General features: G+C 36.1%; 1 protein-coding gene across 1 annotated transcript in view; it reads left to right on the forward strand.

The window, feature by feature from the left end:
• Positions 1-14,953: 14,953 nt before the first annotated feature.
• The window catches only part of LOC132544557 (neuronal acetylcholine receptor subunit alpha-5-like), a 67,270-nt gene continuing 61,365 nt past the window's right edge, over positions 14,954-20,858 (forward strand). Inside the window, exon 1 of the mRNA XM_060208168.1 lies at positions 14,954-15,031. Coding sequence (XP_060064151.1) covers positions 14,971-15,031 — 61 coding nt within the window. The 5' untranslated portion in view covers positions 14,954-14,970. The remainder of the gene's footprint in view (positions 15,032-20,858) is intronic.

Below are 20,858 nucleotides of genomic sequence, written 5' to 3' on the forward strand. Positions count from 1 at the left end.
CTTTACAACTGTGCCTACTCACGATTTCTGTGTAAGCTCTTGACTTAGGGAGACTTCAAAATGTTCCCGTAAACTCGCGAGATGTCACGTTAGCAGCACGACAACGTCAGATGTTTTATGTTTAAGAACAACTCTTGTTTCAGATTGGCGCGACATAAAAATGACATCGAGTAAGATATACTTTGATAAAAGACACTCGTTATCTTCCCGATATTTTCAAAAAGTCTATTCACCCGAAAAAATTCATATTCTCTTTCAGTGGTTCTGATTTCCAAAAAATACTTATAAGTCGATATACAGCTGGGTCACAAGCCCATGACATGTTTTCACGAGAGTAGCTTTTCCTGATGTTCCCTAGACTGAATAATCTAATAACTAACAGGATCAATACATATACCAGTGACCACAATGATACTGAAGCGATCAGACCTGATGGATTGGACGCCGCATGAGTTTAGATTAAGCTTTGTTTTATAATACAAATCATACGTGCCCTGTGTGTAATATCCACGAAAAACTTAATCACTGCTTCGTAACACGTTTGTGTGTGACGCAGGGGTTGGATAAGTGATTGGCAAATGTAAAGATAACACTTGACCAAATGTTTCAATCTTATAATATTTTAAGTGAAAAGAAAAGAAAAATAAATGAATAAAAGGAAAAACAAACAAAAGAAATGTATAAAGAAGATTTACTTGAATATCCTTGAAAAAGAACAATGAGAATGAAACGAGAACAAACCAGATATTGACATGATCAGCGAAATCATCTAAACTGGAGTTTGTGAACGTTTTAGATGTCACCAGGCCAGGGATAGGTCATTGACGCGCCGTCTGGTCTTCTAGGTTGGAAACGTGTCACAAGGCATGGAAACTAATGAATGACACGTTTCAATACCAATTCAGATAGTGACAGGTAATTAATTAAACTTAACTAAAAATAAAGTTGTTTGTCCCGTTAAGGCTCGTCATTGATGCTGTGCCTAAATTGTGAAAACCTTGTACTCAACTGAGGAGTATCTAACTTGTTGGACACTTAGTCAGGTATTGAAAGCCTGTGAAACGTCATAACGTCTGATCGGTTCCACGTCAGGTCTCCTATCAAGGAGACGGATGTCACATATCACGGCCTGTTATCATGTGAATCGCCCATGTATCATTATTGCGTGTAGATCGATTGTGTAAGATACCCTGTTTTATTGACTGCCATTCAGAAATCGATCATGATGTCAGAATATATAACGTCAAGTATTGAAAAAAGTGCAACAAAATGACTGCCTCAACTTGATTTTATCTTCCAGATTTATTCTATAAATCTGTCATAATAACATTTTTTCAGTCTAGATGAGATTTTGCCGTCTAGAAGTTAAATGTCTGCTCGCCAAGACTCGCAATTTTGATTTAAATCTACGACTCGTTTAAAAACTCTCAAATAAAATAAGAACGCCTTTAAGTTCCTACATATTTGTAGAGTAATAGAAGAACATATGATACCTTATATTGTATGTTTGATAGGTGTGGCGATGTACTTTCCATGTTACATACGTGAGTATTGATATATATATATATATATATGCATATATGACACATTATCTTGGCAAATAATACATAACAGACATAGGTAAACCATAAAATGGGATTTTACCTGACCAATACATCAAAACACAAATGCATAGCGCATGTTCAAAACATACCATCAGAAGCACTTCAAAAATTACTATATATCTTTTAATCAAGGGAATGTGTTTATTTATCAGACAAATAGCAGTTTTTGCCAGGATACGATAATATACTCTGTTATTGATCATATAATCGTGAGTAGTTATGATGCAAGTCACGGATACACTTCTTATCAAACTGATACGCCGTGACTGTATATAATAGATATATCCATCAAACCATTATCAGTATATTGTATACACGTGTCTGATGGAAAACTTTTAATAGTTTGATAACATACTTTCGGTCAGTGGAATAATCCGTGGATGAGGTCTAAGTAATCTGTAATGTTGTAAAACAATGTCCAAAAGATGTAACGATATTCCCCGCCTATCATAATATGTGTAATATCGTTATCGGGAGCGACGACTATTAATTACACGTAAGTAATAATCTGCAAAGATAAAGGAGATTTACTAAAAGAAGTGTTTTAGTACCGATCAGCTTTCGAGCTCAATAGAATTCTATCGTTAAAAATGTTGTTGCTGGATTTTTATTATTTTTTTGAAGGACCAATAAAGCACGGCATGATCTGAAATGTGGAGATTAGAAAATACTTTGTATATCATCTGTTTCTAAACGATATCACATAAGGATACTTAGGTTATCATACTGCTGTAAAAGTTTGTCTCACGCTTGTCTTATGGATGATGAAAAGAATGAAGAATTGCCTTATTTTCAGGTTAATGTGACAGAATGAACTAGTGTGACAAAATAAACTAATAAGACAGAATGAGCTAAAATAACAGAATGTGAAGGTACCAAATTCCAGGATACGATACTTCAGTGTAATACTGCAGTATGTTAGAATAATCCATCGATGTGTTTGGTCGACAACGCTAACTTAGATTGTGATATGTCAGTGTTATGATACGGTGTCATAAGTGTCTTTTTTTCAGCATTTTAAAAAAGAGATGCAATGCAACTAACAATCCTAACAGATGATATTAATGGCGTATGCAACCAGACTGTTTGATATAAAGTGTGGATATTCAAAGCGGATGAAAAAAGAACCCAACACATACAAAATTTCAAATATGATCACCCTTTGTCAGCTTACCCGCTGCAAAATTCTTCAACATTGACCTTGGACGTCAGACCTATTGATTGATTTGAAAGTTACATTGACCAAAAATATTCAGTAAAACAACAATGTGACAATAAAAACTTACCAAAAGGCTCTCATAATTCAATATAATTTGAAACCAAGGTTTTTCTTATACTACATACATGCACTTGTAATTGACGTTATGCTAAAAATATATGAAACATAAAATCTAGGAAATATATAGAGTTATTGAGCAAGGGTACCTCCCATTCTAGATATTTTACATTTTTTTCGATCACTTAGCATTTTGCTTAGTCCCCTCTTTAGTTGTAGTAATGTGTCTTTTGGAGCTTAAATGTCAATTAATTATCCGAGAAGAAAAATTTCAACCAGAAATGTTAAAATGAAAGGCAAAACGATATTAGAATATGGAACAATGAAGTTTTAGATCAGAGACAGACAAGAACATGTATACCTTCTTTGGCAGGTGATCGCTAGTTCGAGAAAAAAAATACAAAAATTCCTGACTCATGGACCTAGTGTTTGCCTATCAACATTTAGTAAGAACACATTGAGCATGCTCTTGGTCAGTGTTTATTACAAATTAGGATATGGCTGAAGTAGATGCAGCCAAAATTTTTCGTTATTTTCCTGATGCATTGAACATAAATAGTATTGGATTTGTTACTCTGATTACTTGACGGATTGAGAAGAGCACCGTGCTCTGCTGTCAATATGTAACTTTGTGTATATGTTGTATCGAACATGATCCCACTTCTTTTACTTAATGGATACAGGCACCATAGATTATATACAGCCATTCAGTGACACGAATAGAACTAAAAAAAACTGAAGCATCGAGATAATTAGGTTATTTGTATTATCACTATAATATTCCCAGGACTAAGTCAATATATCTTATGTATATATTTCTTACTTCCATCAAGGGCGACATGTGGCCTATCAATTTGTTAGGAATTGTTCCGGTACCCCACAACAAACACTGTCCGTCCTTGTCCGTGGGGATCGATCAGGTACAAACATCACCAATGCTTTAAATCAATGTAGTTTTCAAATTCTCAATGCCCTCTAATCGATAGTTATTGAAATCGTAAGTACACATGACGGTTCAACGTGCTAACATTGTGTTCCCTTTATTTGTGGTCCATGATTCAATTGGTGTTTCCCCTTGCTTATTAATAAGAATCCTGAATGTAAGTACACTGGAAGTGAAGCGAGTCGTGATTGTTCTCGACAAAATGTTTTGATAGTCGTTTAATTCGGAGTCGTGTAGTTCACCTGCATCTCTGTCGTGTATCCATAGACAGTGTCACGCCAAGCCATGAAACTTTGATTTGTGTGATTGCTGGGTACGCTTGGAAGAGCCGTGTCGACCCATTTCTATTGATTCATTGTCTCCGCCACGTCACTTACATTGCAGCCAAATGGTCAACGATCATCATTGGTGTCAAACAACCTAAAATTTACGGTCAGTTCAGCATTGAAGCTCGCGCGTTTCACGTACGAAAGAAACAAAACGTTTGTCAAGCGTGAAACTGTTGATAATTATTTGATGAGGTAGGTGATATATACTGCCAGGTTGAACCGGTACCCAACACAACACGTTGGAGACGATAGAGAAGGACAAGTCATGGTGACAAATTTGACGTAAGTACTCCTTTATATTTAGATTTACTTGATTGTACGGACTTTGAAATCATTTTTCTGACAGTAAAATGAAGCATCAGTGTTTAAGTGTGTTTGTACAATTGTCGGGGCGAGGGATTACTCTCAGATTCTTTTCTGAATCAATCTGAATCAATCTTATTTCAGACGTGCTTTGCCATATTTAGCTTTCATTGAAATTTGCCGTATTTGCTTTTGCTGACAGAACCATGTTTTCTTTCAGCACTATACAAATATTAATTACGGAATCATAGATCCCAGTGCCAATACGCGCGTGATATGCAAGCGCTTACCGTCAGGTTGCAGTCACTTGGATGTTGGTTTTGGCAGATCTTCATCAGGAACCTTTGATAAACCAACTAGAGTGGCACGGATTTCCTTTTTTAACTCATCATCTCTAAGATCATGCGAAAGAAAAGAAAATAACAGCAAGTTTGTCTTTAAAATTATTCAATAATTTTCCATTTGTTCAAGATCCAGGTTTTAGGAAACACATTTTTCATGAACGCGACTGGTATTATAGTTTCAGAAAAAAGTGGATTTATGTTTTACATTTTGCTCAACCAATCTCTTCCCCGAAAATATTGTATATTTGATTATATGTATTAATATTACGTGTATATAGAAATCCCTATCGCAGATGCATACCCTGCTGGGAATCTGGTGTAGGAAATCAACTGGCGTTTTAAATAATGGAGTGTTTCCTTAATGTAATTATATTAAGCTATAAATACAAATGACCTTTTGGCAAATCCCTTGAGATCCGTTTTCATGAAACATTTGTCAGAAGGGTGTCACGTAATTATATTGACTACAATTATATTCCAGAAATACTTCATTACGTATCTATTTATTACTAATATGTATTACTTAGTAATATTGATAGGATACACTGATTAATTGAGCGAAAAGACGCATCCATGGAGTAAATTCGGTAATGCGAAAAGCCAAGAACGAAACGGAGTGGCTGGCTTGAGTATTTTGACGACACAGTATAGCGGGACAACTTGCAGTTATAATCCCATCATTACATTGGCCGTCAAACAGTGTTTTAATGAGACACTCATTTCATCTACAAAACTGAAAACCAAAAAATATTCGTTGTTGGTTCGCGATTAGCGAGTATTAGGAAAATCTTGAAATTAATCGAGGCAAGCATCTAATCTTCATACATGTCAAATGCTCCAATTAGTCTTTTCCAGATTATCTAAAAATAAATATCGATATTTCCGAATTGTTCGGAGAGTTGGAATCCACGCCCAGATATATATAGTAGGAAGTCGATGAAAGTGTAGAAGTAAGAAGACACGAAAATTAACTGATTTACATTTATTCATATAGATGTAATGTATTTATATGACGTGTGTTTGTTGATCTTGTTTTTCTATATACCAGATTAAATCATCCTTCACGTATTACAGAGTTTTAGTGTGGAAGTAAATAGTAGTTAATGAATCGCCCATCACGTTCTCAGGACTAACCCTGTGTCTTTATGGTGGGTATATCAATGTTCGATGTGATATATGGAATGAAGCGAAAGTTCCTGCGACATTTTTTTTATAAATCAATTGACAATTTGACATTATTTTGTCCATCTCTATATTGAGAATGTATAATGCATTTTTTACGTCAGTATCTATTTTAATATTTAACTAATGCTAGTATGTGGCGAGTTTATTTTACACATTGTTGATCAAATGGTATGCTAAATACTAAAGGTATATCAAAGCGATTATCATTAGTAATCAATACATATTCGTCGGCCCATTGTCAATAGCTCGCTTTACTTTTAATAATGACCAGTAGATTTAACTATAAATCTTATTGTAATCATACACGTACCTGCGCTAGAAGAATGTTTAATGGGCATTGCATTGGTACATTACGATTGTTTTCCGCCCGCCCTTTTTGTACTTCATATATAGATATGTGTATGAACAGTGTGAATATCATTGTTAAACATTTCATTGCGCCATACAACGTATGGTTAAAAGGCAACTTCATGGTGTACATACGATGATTGATAAACAAGTGTAATAACTATGTACATATTTCTGTTCCCTGACAGGAATCACATGCCGCACCCACGTTTAGTTTAAATTCTTGGTTCCAAATTCTTTGCAATATACGTATTTACGTCGTTAGACTTTTTAGTTCACCAATATCAATCTCAGTCAGTAATTTGAACATATTTTATTTTTGTTATAATGTTGAAGTACATGTTGTTGTCTCATACATAGCACCCAGAATGATTTGGAGTGTGCCACCACTCAGAAGTGCATTTTTACCGTTTGCTGGTCACATGTCACTCCCAACTAGATGCATGGTATGCCTTCAGCATTTAGTGCCTTCAGTGTGCTAATACGTTTGCAAAGTTTCTCCAAGTTGGTCGATCAAAGCATGCCGTCATCAGTTAGTGTTGGCAATGACTTGTTACGCTTGTAAGGCATCTCTGGGTTGTCTATCAAACAACGAATAGAAACTCTACTGACGTAGGACCGAAACCACATGCGGTGTGTTCCCTCCCTAGGTACACATCGTCAGTCATTGTATTGATTACGTCATTGGGACACTGTCGTTTGATGTGTTATTGAGCTAATAACAAATATAGCATATGACAGGTGAATATATCACCTGTGACAATGGATGTGTTTTCCATATTTACTTACATAGCTAGGTGATCATTGATTTGAACCAGGTCATGTTTGCCTCCCATATGAATATCCGTTTATTCCTTGTGTACAAAATAACTGTACACTTCCGGTGGTCATTCTATTGACTTCCGTTTGTGTCTGTCTAGCACTTCAGCATTATCTACGTTTCAATACGAATAAGTCATAAACATGTTCCTTTGAGCCTTCGTACTTGCAGATTGCTATTTTTTTAAATTTAGGCATTGCATATAAAACAAAAACAATCAACTACATGTACAGACTCAATTTTTCAGAAGCTTCGTAACCTACGATGATAAAAATACCCCAACGGTCGATGTTTCCTGGTTCACCAATGCAAGGTAGAAGGATAGGCTTACTTTTCAATCGTAGTTGGTCCATATCCTCAGCTAATATCGCCATGACTTTACCACGTTTAACAGCCCGATATAATGGAAAGATTTAAGCTGATTACTCTATGGCATCACATCACATAATCATGTGTGGTGAGTTGACTGTAGTTCCAAACTCCTAAAAATCCTATTCGATTTTACGACATTGAAGTGTTCTACAGTAAAGTTGCCTGAAGAGGTTTCTTCTACCATGTACGCCAGGAAACACAGAGAATTTTAAATCTGGTCTAACAGAATAACATAAGAATTTGCTGATTATGTTCCTTCATCTCGAAACAATCACAAAAAAGGTCTTCGTTTGCGTCAACAAAGGTTACATCGATATAAAAGCAATATTCTTAATTAATGATTAGGCGCGGAGGGTATCTCTCTGATTGACTTCGATGGTCGACTTCGACATTAACACAGATACTCATTATAACGATATGTTAATATCTGTCATCGAAATGTGAAGTGAAGAACACGGTAATGATAATCTATGCGACATGGTCCGGTTCCCCTTTTCTCCGTGTCAAGTGAGTTTGTCGGTAATGTCACAATGTCGATGAAGACGATAACAGTAGTCTGTGTGTTATAATCCATCAAGGGATCAGCTTAAGTTAATAATTTTACAGATGAATGAAATCATATCACATGTCTCTTACTTTACCAGATAACTCTATAGAGAATGGTATATATATATACTGACAACTTCAGATGAGTCTCCCATCAGGAGTTCGTATCGATGCCTCCCCACGATGTCAGGTGCTTTCTGGGTCTACTTAAATGAATGAATACCTTTACCATTATGGGAAAGACTAATGAATTAAGGGTATTTACACAAAGAATCAATGTTAACAGCAATTTAGACAGTTACTCCACACATGGAAAAATTTAAGCCTTTTCAAATGCCTCAACCTACATCCTGACTCGAATCTATCGGCAACTTGACTGGAAAGTGGTCGGAACTTCTACATCATCCATAGTTGAAAGGGGCATTTTGAATAGCTATGAAGGTCGGTTTCGAAAAGAATTGCACCGTTCGTTGTTATTGTTGATATCGTTGATATTACGATAATTACAGCACTTTTACGCTCAAATTATTTTAGAATGGAGCTAGTATGTTTGTTTTTTTATTCAGATACTGGAGATTATATCACGAATTTTGTCGTTTTATAACTGGTCTGGTGTAAAAAAAAATTAAATTAATCTCCAGTATATGCATAAAAACAAGCGTACTATTACCAAATTAGTGAAGATGAAGTGACGTTGACCTGTCAACTAAAATTACATTAACACACATGTATTGAGCTGATAGTCGAATTGTCTCACGTGACATGTTATTCCTAGTTAAGAAAATATTCGAAACCATGTACTGAATATGTACGATATGCCAAACTATATACGAAATTGAAACGATATTTCAAAATATATTTTATGATTTTCGTTCTCAATCTTTTCATAAATTTCTAGAATGTGATAAAATAACGAAAGCCAGAGTGTTCGAAAATAGAATTCATCTCGAAATTGAAAACTTTTTTTCATGCCAACCGTGAAATATATTATCAGTATGTAACTTTTGATAAAAACGGCAAATGTCTGATCGATCAAAAAATACACGGTTGCGTTATTGAATTGACTGTGATCCCAAAAGATATATAAAATTGCCAGCGCATTTGAATTAATATTGGCCTTGACTGGATATTCCAAATAAATGTCATCACAAGGGAGCATTACAGAGTACAAGCTCTTAAGATTGGACATATTCTAGATATAAAGTGGTGACTTACAGACAAGTGAGTTCAAACTTGTTCTTCTTTCTAACAATTCAATTACAATGCAGCTACCTATGGTGTATATAAGAGGCATACTATTCGTATATATAGATTTTAATGCTGTGGATGACACTCAAATTAGAGTAGAGGGTATTGTGATTACTTTCGTTAATAATGTACCATGGTGTTAGACTATAAAGGGGACAATTTACGGAGTCAATAGATAGCAACAAAGACCAATAAAATCTATACACAATTTATTTGTGTCTACTTAAATGGTAGCCGTTTGAGGGTATGCTTTTATTGAAACGGAGTATTTGTGTAAAAGTTCGTACAAAATATTTATGAATGATTAAAATGTATATTTACCTTTAAAGTATTTCAGTGACTCTCATGGGTTATCCTTCTCGCTTTTAAAAGTGATTATTTTTGAGACCATTTCCTATTTCCATGTTAGCAGGATCTTAATTCGAATACATATAGATAAAAATATCGTAAAAGAAGCATTAAGAGAAGTTTTACACGGACACTCCTGTACTGGAAAGGTCAGCGTAATGTCAATCTAGGTCAAACCAATGTCACGTTCCAAAATGAGAACAGCGGAACCACTAGGTATTTTAATGAACATCAAACATGCCCAGCTTCAGATCGCACAAAGAAAACCATGTCCTCAATGAGAACGATATGACGACCGTAAGCTCTCCTACAATCTTCATTAACCTGCATCTCTCGAAACCACGTGTTAGTTTGTACTGTACTGTTTTGTTCGCTTTGTTGCGTTTCTAACTGTTTGCGCTGTCATGTGTACCCGAGGGAAATTGTAAATATTCATTAAGATTGGTATCTGTCTGTTTTTTCACAAATAATATGAGAGAACCTTCAACCTGTCATAGGGTCAGAGAACAATTCATTCTCTTCTGTGTGCGTTTTAATTAAGATCGTGTCATCAAAATGTGTTTTTTTATTATTATCTCGTCATTCTATTACAGTATTTAACTCTAACATTTCGTCAACTTGATATTTCCGTCAGTTTGGACAGTGGCTCATTTTTAAACGATTTCATTACACGTACTATGATGTTGAAAAATTATGAAATGAGTAATAATTTAGCAGTTGTTGACGCTGTAACGATGGTACATACACATCTTAAAAGTGGGGTCACCCATGACGTCAGTTGTAACAGTATATAAACATGGTGAGTGTTTAACAAATGAAAATATTGGCAAGATGTATTGTGTACACTTTAAAAACATAGTTATGGATCATTTTGTATTGTGTGCTATTGATCTTAAAAAGGACACGTGGCTTTAAAACAATGCAAATATTACACGAACTTTCAACGGATGTTTTAGGAGATTATCAACTAGAAAGGTTTTGTTAACACAAACCTTCACTTATAACATCAGAACTTGGAGATCAAGTCAAGCTGAATGCATATCGACGGTGTTCCTTGTTTTTCTTCGTTCCCATATTTGGATCCCATAAATCACATTTAGCTCTACAGTTCTTCCAATTTAACTGACCAATCGTACCAGGCTAGGTCGGATTGGATCGAAAATCTCTTCCGTTCTGAACTGTTCAAATACAATTTATGGGGTACCGGAAACTGTAATACAAAGGAATGCTGGGAAAATTGCAGTTGATCTTGGGGTCGACCGTCGTTGCGTCTGTTGTGCAGATTTAAGCTTCTGGGGAATCAGCTGGAACGCTGTATGACAGCTAATATTCTGAGATAAGTAAGTAGGAGCGTTCACATTGATCGTTTCCCCAATATTTCTATACCAATATTAGTTTACGTTCTAAAATAAACTCCAAGTATGTGAAAAAATGTGATGTGAAGTAAAAATTGAGTTCAATAAGTCATATCCATGTGGTGTTAGTTGGGGCAGTTGCAGCAATATTCTTTACATGTATGTCGTACCTCATCAGCGCCGAGGTCCAATACAGTGTTTCCGATGTGATTGACGTTCCTTCGGACTGGGAATTAAATTTCAGACCGAACATCTCTACTCAACGTGAGTTGATATTGAGACTGGTCTGCGCGGGCAGTGTCGTTTAACGCTATGCATCCTTGTTTCGCCACCTTATCACTTCAGTAGCTGAGATTAGATTCTTTTTTCTCTTTTTTCAGAAAATTTGAAAAATTTCCAATTACTTATCGTCACATTTTCATCTATTCTCCTGACGGGTTAATATAACGTGGCAATCCCGCGCGTCGCACGTCACATTGGCAGCCGTGAGGACGTACAATGAATGCCATGTGCATAAACAGACAGGCTTGGCATTGACAGTTCCAAAAGTTTATAAACAATATGCTGACGTGAAATCACTTATCAAAACGTTACAATACTCATTTTATAAGATATGTTTTTGTTGAGAAGATAGACAATTAACTGGTGTTCAGGCAAAACGTCAACCTGACGATTATATATATACGACATGTACGATGGTGATTTGACAGTGTGTGAGACAGAATATTGCCTCTAATTAAATAGCGTAGCAGCGCTTTCGTCTGTTATTCAAAGAACCTAAACAAGGCTGTCATTGCTTTGCAAGTGATTTAAAACAAGCGAGATCCCATCTTGAGATTTTTCGCAAACTTGATTAGATCTGATCAACTAAAATCAGATATCAACATATCAACATGATATTGCTTTCATCCGTACAAGGTATCTTTTTGTATCTTCTATAAATTATTTTGATAACTGCAAGAGTTTTCAAAACAGTTTGATGACTTGTAACCGTCGATTTGTAATGGAAACCAAAGTAGATGATATATTGCTTTGTGATGCCATCTGAAATTGAAAGAAAATAAACAAAAGCTTAATTTCAAAATTTTGCAGAAAAGCAAAGCAAATAGCAAATATCTATTACACAAGCGAAAAATAGCGACAAGAGTCAAATCAAAAATATTTTAATATTATATGAATTGCAACATGACATCCTTATCATGTCTGGGAAACAGAAAAAATGGGGGGTGGGGGGTGTTTTGCCAGTGCTATACGCAGCAGGATACAGTGGCAGCAATGCTGAGAAATATTTTCATTGTCATATGACAGTCAACAGTCATTGTCATTAGTGGAAGGATACAGGGGGAAGTTGAGTGCAAATAAGTATAATATCAGTCCAAAAACGGACATCAGTTAAAAACCGAGAAAGACAGTCTATAAGCTTCCTAAGGAGAACATCAGTATTAGGGATGAAGTCCATGTCAAGGAGATCGTTTTAAAACATGTATTGTAAAGATTGTATCAATCAGTCGGAAAGAGGGCGTCGTTGTGGAGAAAGATATCAACTTAAAAGAATGCCAAGCACCGTTTAACATCTAGTTCACATCAACACGTACTACTTTTAATATCCCCTGGTAGCAGAATGTCGACGAAGAAATCGCCAATCACACTTTCAGAGAAGTATCCTCCTGGGAAAAATCAAAAGTACGAGCTGGTTCAATACTCTGTACAAGCGATTAGTATTGTGAGAGTACGTTAAGCCCTTTCGTGAGATACACAAGTTCGTGATTAGCATCGCAAAAAGCCTTTTTTGGTTTTTGAGATCTCCACGTGGTATTCTTTCGAATGTTTACTCATTTGTCCTTCTGGCCCAATTAGATATGTACATCCACGTTAACAAGTCAATATTGTGTTGACGTGACAAAAAACATTAATGACGTGACTACAATGTGTTGTTGGTGTGGCTCAATACATTGTTATGACCAGGGATATCCATTGTCTCAACCCAAGGATAAGACTAACAGGGTCAATTATAATGTATATTCATAGGTCTGGGAGAAAAGGAAAAATTCCGGCTCGGTGTTTTGACCCAGATTTAAGTATCAAAACGTGTAGTTTTTCCTGTCCAATGAACTTATTTTTCTTCCAGTTCTCGGAAGCGACTTTTAATGTCAAGCTTTGAATTGGCTACTCTATGGTACTCTACTGCTATGAAATATGAAGTAAGATATAACAAAATGTGGTGTACGCAGAAAAGGTACAGATAAACAACCATTTGTTCAACCTTTTTTCCGTTTGTATCTGAAGAGTAAAATCGGCAAAATCCATTGTTTCGAAGGAAACGGACGAATTTGATTGGTCCGTACTTAAAGATTTATAATAATTTCATCACTGCAGTGATGATATATATCAATTATATATCATCTGTAAAACTAGTGTGAGTCAAAGACAGAGTACTGTCAAAGACTTGACTGCACTGTACTGCATATATTTCCACCTTGTCATAGAATTAGTCAATTTTACGTTTTTGTCAGAAATACGTTTATCAGTCATACTTTATACGCGAGATTTGTACCAACTGATACTTTATCAATACGGAGGAAATTCATGTTCATGGTATTCAATATTTCAAAGTAGAGGTAACACAGATTATATGTCATCAAAACTTCACTCCGGTGTCAAGGATGTCGGTATTTTATAGTGTCATCATATTGAAATACCATCACCTGGATATGACAGCAGGGTAACCCATCTACTTACAAATACACTGAAAGGCAGGCATACCAGCTAAATGTCAACTAGAAAGCTGAAAGTACCGGTAGCATTTTGGTATACCTTTGTTTGTCTTTTCCCACTGACAAAACCGCGTCGTCAACAACCAAAAGCGCGGCATGCCGAGAAATGGTAAGAAAGAAAGAAAGAAAAACATTACGGGAAGACAATGAAAAATATCGATATCAATTCAGTCACATGTTACATTAAATGTTTAGAGACAGCAGGTTCAACCGACATGAGACTGCTGATTCTATTGCGTTGTCAGTGTGATCCATGACACACTTGATCTATGGTCTGTTTGATGCTTTTCTGTGAAACTTTAAGATAGATAATATTTGTTTTTATTATTCTTCATGAACTGGTTACTTGTCGTGAAGAGATTCGCCCGATCATATGTTTGCTTGATCAGGACAGATTCAACCAACTTCCTGGTGCACCGGAGCATGACTAGTTACAAACGAGACATGGTTAGGCAATGCAACAGAACTGCTATTATTTAACCTGACTTAAGAACACGTTTCCACTCCGTTCGTTGAGCGCAAAAATAAATAAATTATGAAATATTGTTATGTATTGTTTAAACACGTCGAGGTGTAGCTGCCTATTGTATTTTATGATGTTATTTCTTGACGTTTGCTGCTAACTTTATATGTTTTGGTTGTCAGACTACAGTGTGTGCGGGAGGATGTTGTAGGAGGTGGTACTGTTATGCTGTGTAGTGAAAGACCAACTACTGTCACTATCAGAACACAGAGCGCGCGACACTCTCGCGTCACGTAGTCAGAGCCGTGCACCCTCATAGCCACACAGACAGTTCATCACACACCAATCTCATATATATTACAAATCAATCTAGCTCGCAATTCAAACCAAACACTAACGTCTTGTACTTTTACAAACAGACTCTCAAGCTGGAGGGGATGGAACAGGATGTTTCCAAAGTAGGGGATCCTAACTGAGCGTGCCCTACCACCAAAGCCCAAAAGGCCCTGGAGTTTATCAGTCAAAAAGTAGCAGCATCGCTTTATTTCTTTCTCCGCTCGTACTATTGGCTGAGAGTTTGGCAGTTCGCTGTTGAGGGATGGATGAGTAGAACTCTTGTGGATAGTAACATTATCATTACCGGACATCCGGATAGAAACAATACAAATGTACTGTTGGGATAATATGTAACAAACATTTCGGACAGTTGGATATGTGTTGTTGGATTCCGGATACTGTCATTATTCTGTCAGCACTTTTCTTAGCAGTTATTGGTAAGTACAACTCTTTTTTTCCTGTTAATACGCATCAATGAATGTGATCGGCGAAGAAACTGTCACATGTGTTGTGTTGCAGGCCCTATATATCTAAACCTATAAGCATGTCTTTTAAACAGATCAATGTGCTTTATGTATCTTTACCTAGAGAAAAAGTTTCAGAAATTAATTGGTTAACGACATGATATTGAGGTATAGGAGTGTCCATTGTACTATGTAGCACTGATCAGCGTGTTTACTTCTAATATTACCAACGCCGATACCAGTGTTTACTTACGTCGGGAGTATTGTTGTATTACGTTTACAATGAAACAGGATTGGATGGCTTTCGTTAAATGGCAATGCTAACAGTTCGCAAGGAAACAGTTGGTAAATTCCTTACAAAAATACATGTAGGTGTGATTGACAAGAAGAGAGTATTGTACGAAATGTATTCAGCTAAAATAATATTTGTTTGTTATGTATGAACCTTTTAAGACTGGTTAGGATTTAAATAATTTGATATTTGTTAGCCTATTAACTCGACATTTGCTACATTATGTATATGTTCAAATCTTTGAAAATAATACAACCTTACATGTATGTATTTACAGCATTGTCCAGTTTACTTCTTTACACGGTATGGGTACTATTTGAAATGATTTCTTTCTTCTGGGAGTCCGTAACAATTGTATTGACGTGGTCTGGTTTTGTGGGTACTACTTAATTGATTTCATTCTTCTCGGAAGATCTTGATATTTTCATTTTTGAGGTTTGATTTGAGTTGTACTTTATGGTATCCTGCGATAGGTACATTTAGCATTATCTAACATAAAAAATATTTAATATGATACGGGTATAAGTGGATTAGGTTTACCTGTAATCTAAGATGTGTTCCTACAATCAATAAGCACCTGGCGATAACAATATTCCGACCTCCATGTGTATTTCATCCTTGTTATTGCTTAGGTTATCCCTAGTGTAGCACTAGACTTCAGTAAAATAGGAAGTGTTTTCTCTATGGGAAACTTAAGCCAATGATTTTACAAGTTATTAACGTTTTCGAGTTTTAGCCTGATAAACATTCGTTTTGTTTAAGAAGAAGAATTCATTCTGTAAAGTTATAAATAGAAACATTAAAACATTAGATTCGGTCCATATCCTAAGTTCATGGACGTGTATATTCTTGGGTGTAGAAAATCTGCACGCGTGTATTATGATTGTTTCAGCGTGTCAAGAACGTATACTTAAGGGCTTATGTCTCCAACTGATTAATATGACTAAACGTTCATACTTAGGTATTTTCGTGTAATAAGTACATACCTAAATAATATCTCTGTGTGACGAGTATCTACACTAAAATGTTCTTGCGTGACAAGTACCTATACACATTTTGTCGCAGTCTGACGAGTACCTAGAACACTATGTCTCCGTGTGACGAGTACCTACACACACTATGTCTCCGAGTGACGAGTACCTAGAACACTATGTCTCCATGTGACGAGTGCCTAGAACACTATGTCTCCGTGTGACGAGTACCTAGAACACTATGTCTCCGTGTGACGAGTGCCTAGAACACTATGTCTCCGTGTGACGAGTACCTACACACACTATGTCTCCGTGTGACGAGTACCTAGAACACTTTGTCTCCGTGTGACGAGTACCTAGAACACTATGTCTCCGTGTGACGAGTGCCTAGAACACTATGTCTCCGTGTGACGAGTACCTAGAACACTATGTCTCCGTGTGACGAGTGCCTAGAACACTATGTCTCCGTGTGACGAGTACCTAGAACACTATGTCTCCGTGTGACGAGTACCTAGAACACTATGTCTCCGTGTGACGAGTACCTAGAACACTATGTCTCCGTGTGACGAGTACCTAGAACACTTTGTCTCCGTGTGACGAGTACCTAGAACACTTTGTCTCCGTGTGACGAGTACCTAGAACACTTTGTCTCCGTGTGACGAGTACCTACATTGTACACACGCTATGTCTCCATGTGACGAGTACCTAGAACACTATGTCTCTGTTTGACAGGTATATAAACAAACGTTTTCCCACTTTGACGAGTACCTTCACACACGGTGTCTTTGTGTGAAGAGTACCAACAAGCACTATGTCTCTCTGTGACAAGTACCTACACATACTTTGTCCCCGTGTGACAAAGACCTACACACACTATGTCTCCTTGTGATAATTACTTACACACAGAGCTCTTTTGTGAGAAGTAACTCTACACATTATCGACCCCTTGTGACGATCACCTACACAAACTATGTATCAATTTGACGAATACCTACACACATTATTTCGCCGTGTGACGAATACTTGCACACAGTGTCCCAGGTGATGTGTACCTAAACAATGTATGTCCTCGTTGTGAAGAGTACCTGCACACTCTTAATTACCGAGTGACGAGTACCCCAATATTTAAACACACAACTGTATGCCCCCGTGTGACGAGTACCCCAATATTTAAACACACAACTGTATGCCCCCGTGTGACGAGTACCTACACACACTATGCCCCCGTGTGACGAGTACCTACATAATCATGTTTCCTCGTGTGGCGTGTTTTTCTTTTAAAAGAACGCAAAAGGACACTGCGTATGTCCTGTTTGTTGCAAAACGCATTCCCAAGGGAGACATCGAATTGATAACGGCAAAGTAAGATGTCCTGTCCGTAGCATTGGGAAATATGGGTTTTATGACCACCAAGAGCTCTATCTTCCAAGTCCATCAAAATAAAAAACCTTGTATACTTTGATCGTTTCCTATTTATAGATACAGGCGATGTCGGTAAGATATGGTTTATCTGTATTTGGATATTTCGTATAGATCGATTGAAGGTTTGAAGGAGACATGCACAGTCAAAAAGTAGGTGGATACGAGAATCCTTGTCGACGAATCCGATTATAAGTTGGACGGATTCCAGCGTAAATGATAATATTGGCGGTTGTCATTGTTAATGTCCTCCCTCGAAGAATAGTGAGGACCGTAACCTGCATTTAGCACCGAATAATTATGTGTTTGCGTAATAACTTCACGAAAAGTCAGATTGTTGTTGAAAAGTGAGGCGTTGCAGTGCTCTTCTCCATCTCGCACTCCTTAACAACCGCCATGATTGAATTAAGAGCGCCGAATTAACATTAATTAGTGGCGATGCAGTCGTCATATGCACCATATAAAAGTCCAACCCGGTATTAATTAACCAGCTTTATAATGAGTGCACTCCTATCATTGAATTTGTCGTTTAAGTAGTGTGTAATGCTATACCCCAAACCTATTGGACGAGTGGCCAAATTTGTTAACATGCGGTCTGGCATAGATAGCGGTTCGAAAATGAAATGATAATTCTGAAGTTTCAGGGCGTTGATGTCGGAATTATACAACAGAATTCCAAGATAACCCCAAATTATCTATAGAGAATTCCATAAATGAATTGACACATATCAAAGCGATCCGATAGTTTCTCGCTCCCAACATGTCACAAATAATTCATTGGTGTCACACCTTTCACATAGCACTTATCAAAGCCCACACAGTTGACTGATTATCTGATATACATGTATAATGCATTTCATCGAAAAAAAACTTTGAACAACAAATACAGTATTTGAAAAAAAAGTCCCAGTGGAACAAAAAACATCTACTTCAAAGATAACTAATCAATGTACTATTTTGTCATTTCCCCGAATATTAAATATTTTAAGTTTATTATTAAATTCGTATTCTGTCTTAGTTATAGACATTTCTACATCAAGAGTACGGAATGATTTTATAGGGTGTAATCGAGATACAAAAATTATCTATCTCAAAATGAATATTTTGCGTGTTAGATATACAGTAGAAAATAGCATTGACTAAGGCCAATTATCTCGACAAAGAATCATTTTAGCGATAAAACATAAAAACAAGTGTATAAAAACGTATGATACAATAAACACGATGTTTGTACGTCAATACACAGATTTAACATTCCCTACAAATAACTGCAACCCGTTATCACTACATATGACAGCTCGATACTGCATCTGTAACACATGGGCAATTACCAATAGGTTACTGCACGTATTAGCATGTTGTATATACAAAAATACGAGTTCTTATCACTAGGGCAAAACATACGGCTGTCAAATGTTACCAGTCACGAGAATTTATGGCTTTAGAATTGATTGTGGAAAATTCCATCCTCTTCATTAGAATGCACATGTTTCAAGAAATTAATAAGATATGTTATGTTTCTGTTTTAGTTAATATAAAAAATGAAAATTTTTCTCAAAATTTGAATGCTTTGTTTTCAAATGCTTTGTTTAATTTTGAACACATGCATCTCATCGATATGAATTGTGCAGCACAGTATACACTCAAGGTCATTCAGGCTTTACTCTTCAATTAATCATTATGATGAAATACAACAACTTAATGACTGTACTTGTATGTTTTGACGATCAATACAAACATCATTATGGATATTTGTAAAAGGGATTTCTGACAATGTTAGTGTCTGTTTACCTCCTAATAACATTGCTATTTGGACCGTGTACTATCAGTGTTATACTACAGTCCGACATTATCAATCCGCTCACATTTTACTAGGTTTCTATGCTGTAATATTTACTACAGAGATTTTATAGGAATCATATTTTCTTTCACTATTACATAATAAGGATACGAAGATTGTATCTGACTATAGGACTTGTATAACCGCCAGCAACATACGATTAATATCAGTAATTACACATTGATGATGACAACACCAGCGACATATTGTATATAGGAACACATTGTTGAATAAAAAAAAGTGTGTAACTTGAGTGTGTGATGATTTTAACCACTTACAGTCATAAGATATGTCCATAACTTGTATTTGGAGTTGCAGTTTCAACCTATATTTAATTACGCGTGCAGTACAATAATGTATTGTTTATATATCAGATTACTACTTCTGTAAACAGGTTACAATGGTGCTGCGTTGACAATAGCAGGTGCTACATAGAATCCAATTAAATGTTGAAACCGGACAATGTCCATGATGTAAGGACGATGTACAATACATTTAATTCTACAATATTCAAACTTATATTTAAACTACATTGTAGATCGATTTCTCAAAAATTGTCAGTACTTCACCTAGACTTCAACAGTGATCGTGACAGTTATATCTACATCCAGTGTTTTGGTAAAATATTGAATTTTGTTGGTTTTAGTATCTTCTCAATGTGTGTGCGACGAAGATATCCATGTTCATATTTTGGAAGTTGTGACTTGACTATAAAGTGAAAATCTGTATGTTTATTCAGCAAGGGAGTTATTTTCACTTTATTGATGTAATTCATCTTATCGTTCCGTTAGTGATCAACAGTTTATTACAATGACAATCATACGGAACTTACCCTTATGTTATTAGATATAGAACATAATCATCCGCCATGTGAAACATTCTGTATTCCTGATTTACCTATCAATACAAAACTTGTACACTGGCCGATAAATAGCTTTAATGCTGAGTAATAACCGATGGTAAATCTTCCATTTCTTGTTTTTATTAACATTCCCAATGTCAATTAGCCTTCTGGTAACAATGTTCAAATCATTGCTTGGCTGCTTTCAATGATGAAGATAGTTTGGTTTCGATTTTGACCAGATCAAGCTAGAATTACGTCATAACCTGATCTCGAACCGATTCAACAAGAACAACATTTTGATGAATATTATATTTGAAGGCTATTTATAGAAATCAAGTTTTATATGTCCATCGGCCTATGTAATAAATCAATATTTACGAGTTTTTTTCACTTCTCAATACCGCATCATCTAATTTACGGAAGACCGTCTCGGG

This window comes from Ylistrum balloti, unplaced genomic scaffold (assembly GCF_031769215.1).
Source record: "Ylistrum balloti isolate Yb309-2 unplaced genomic scaffold, AGI_CSIRO_Ybal_v1 Utg369802, whole genome shotgun sequence".
NCBI lineage: Eukaryota > Metazoa > Mollusca > Bivalvia > Pectinida > Pectinidae > Ylistrum > Ylistrum balloti.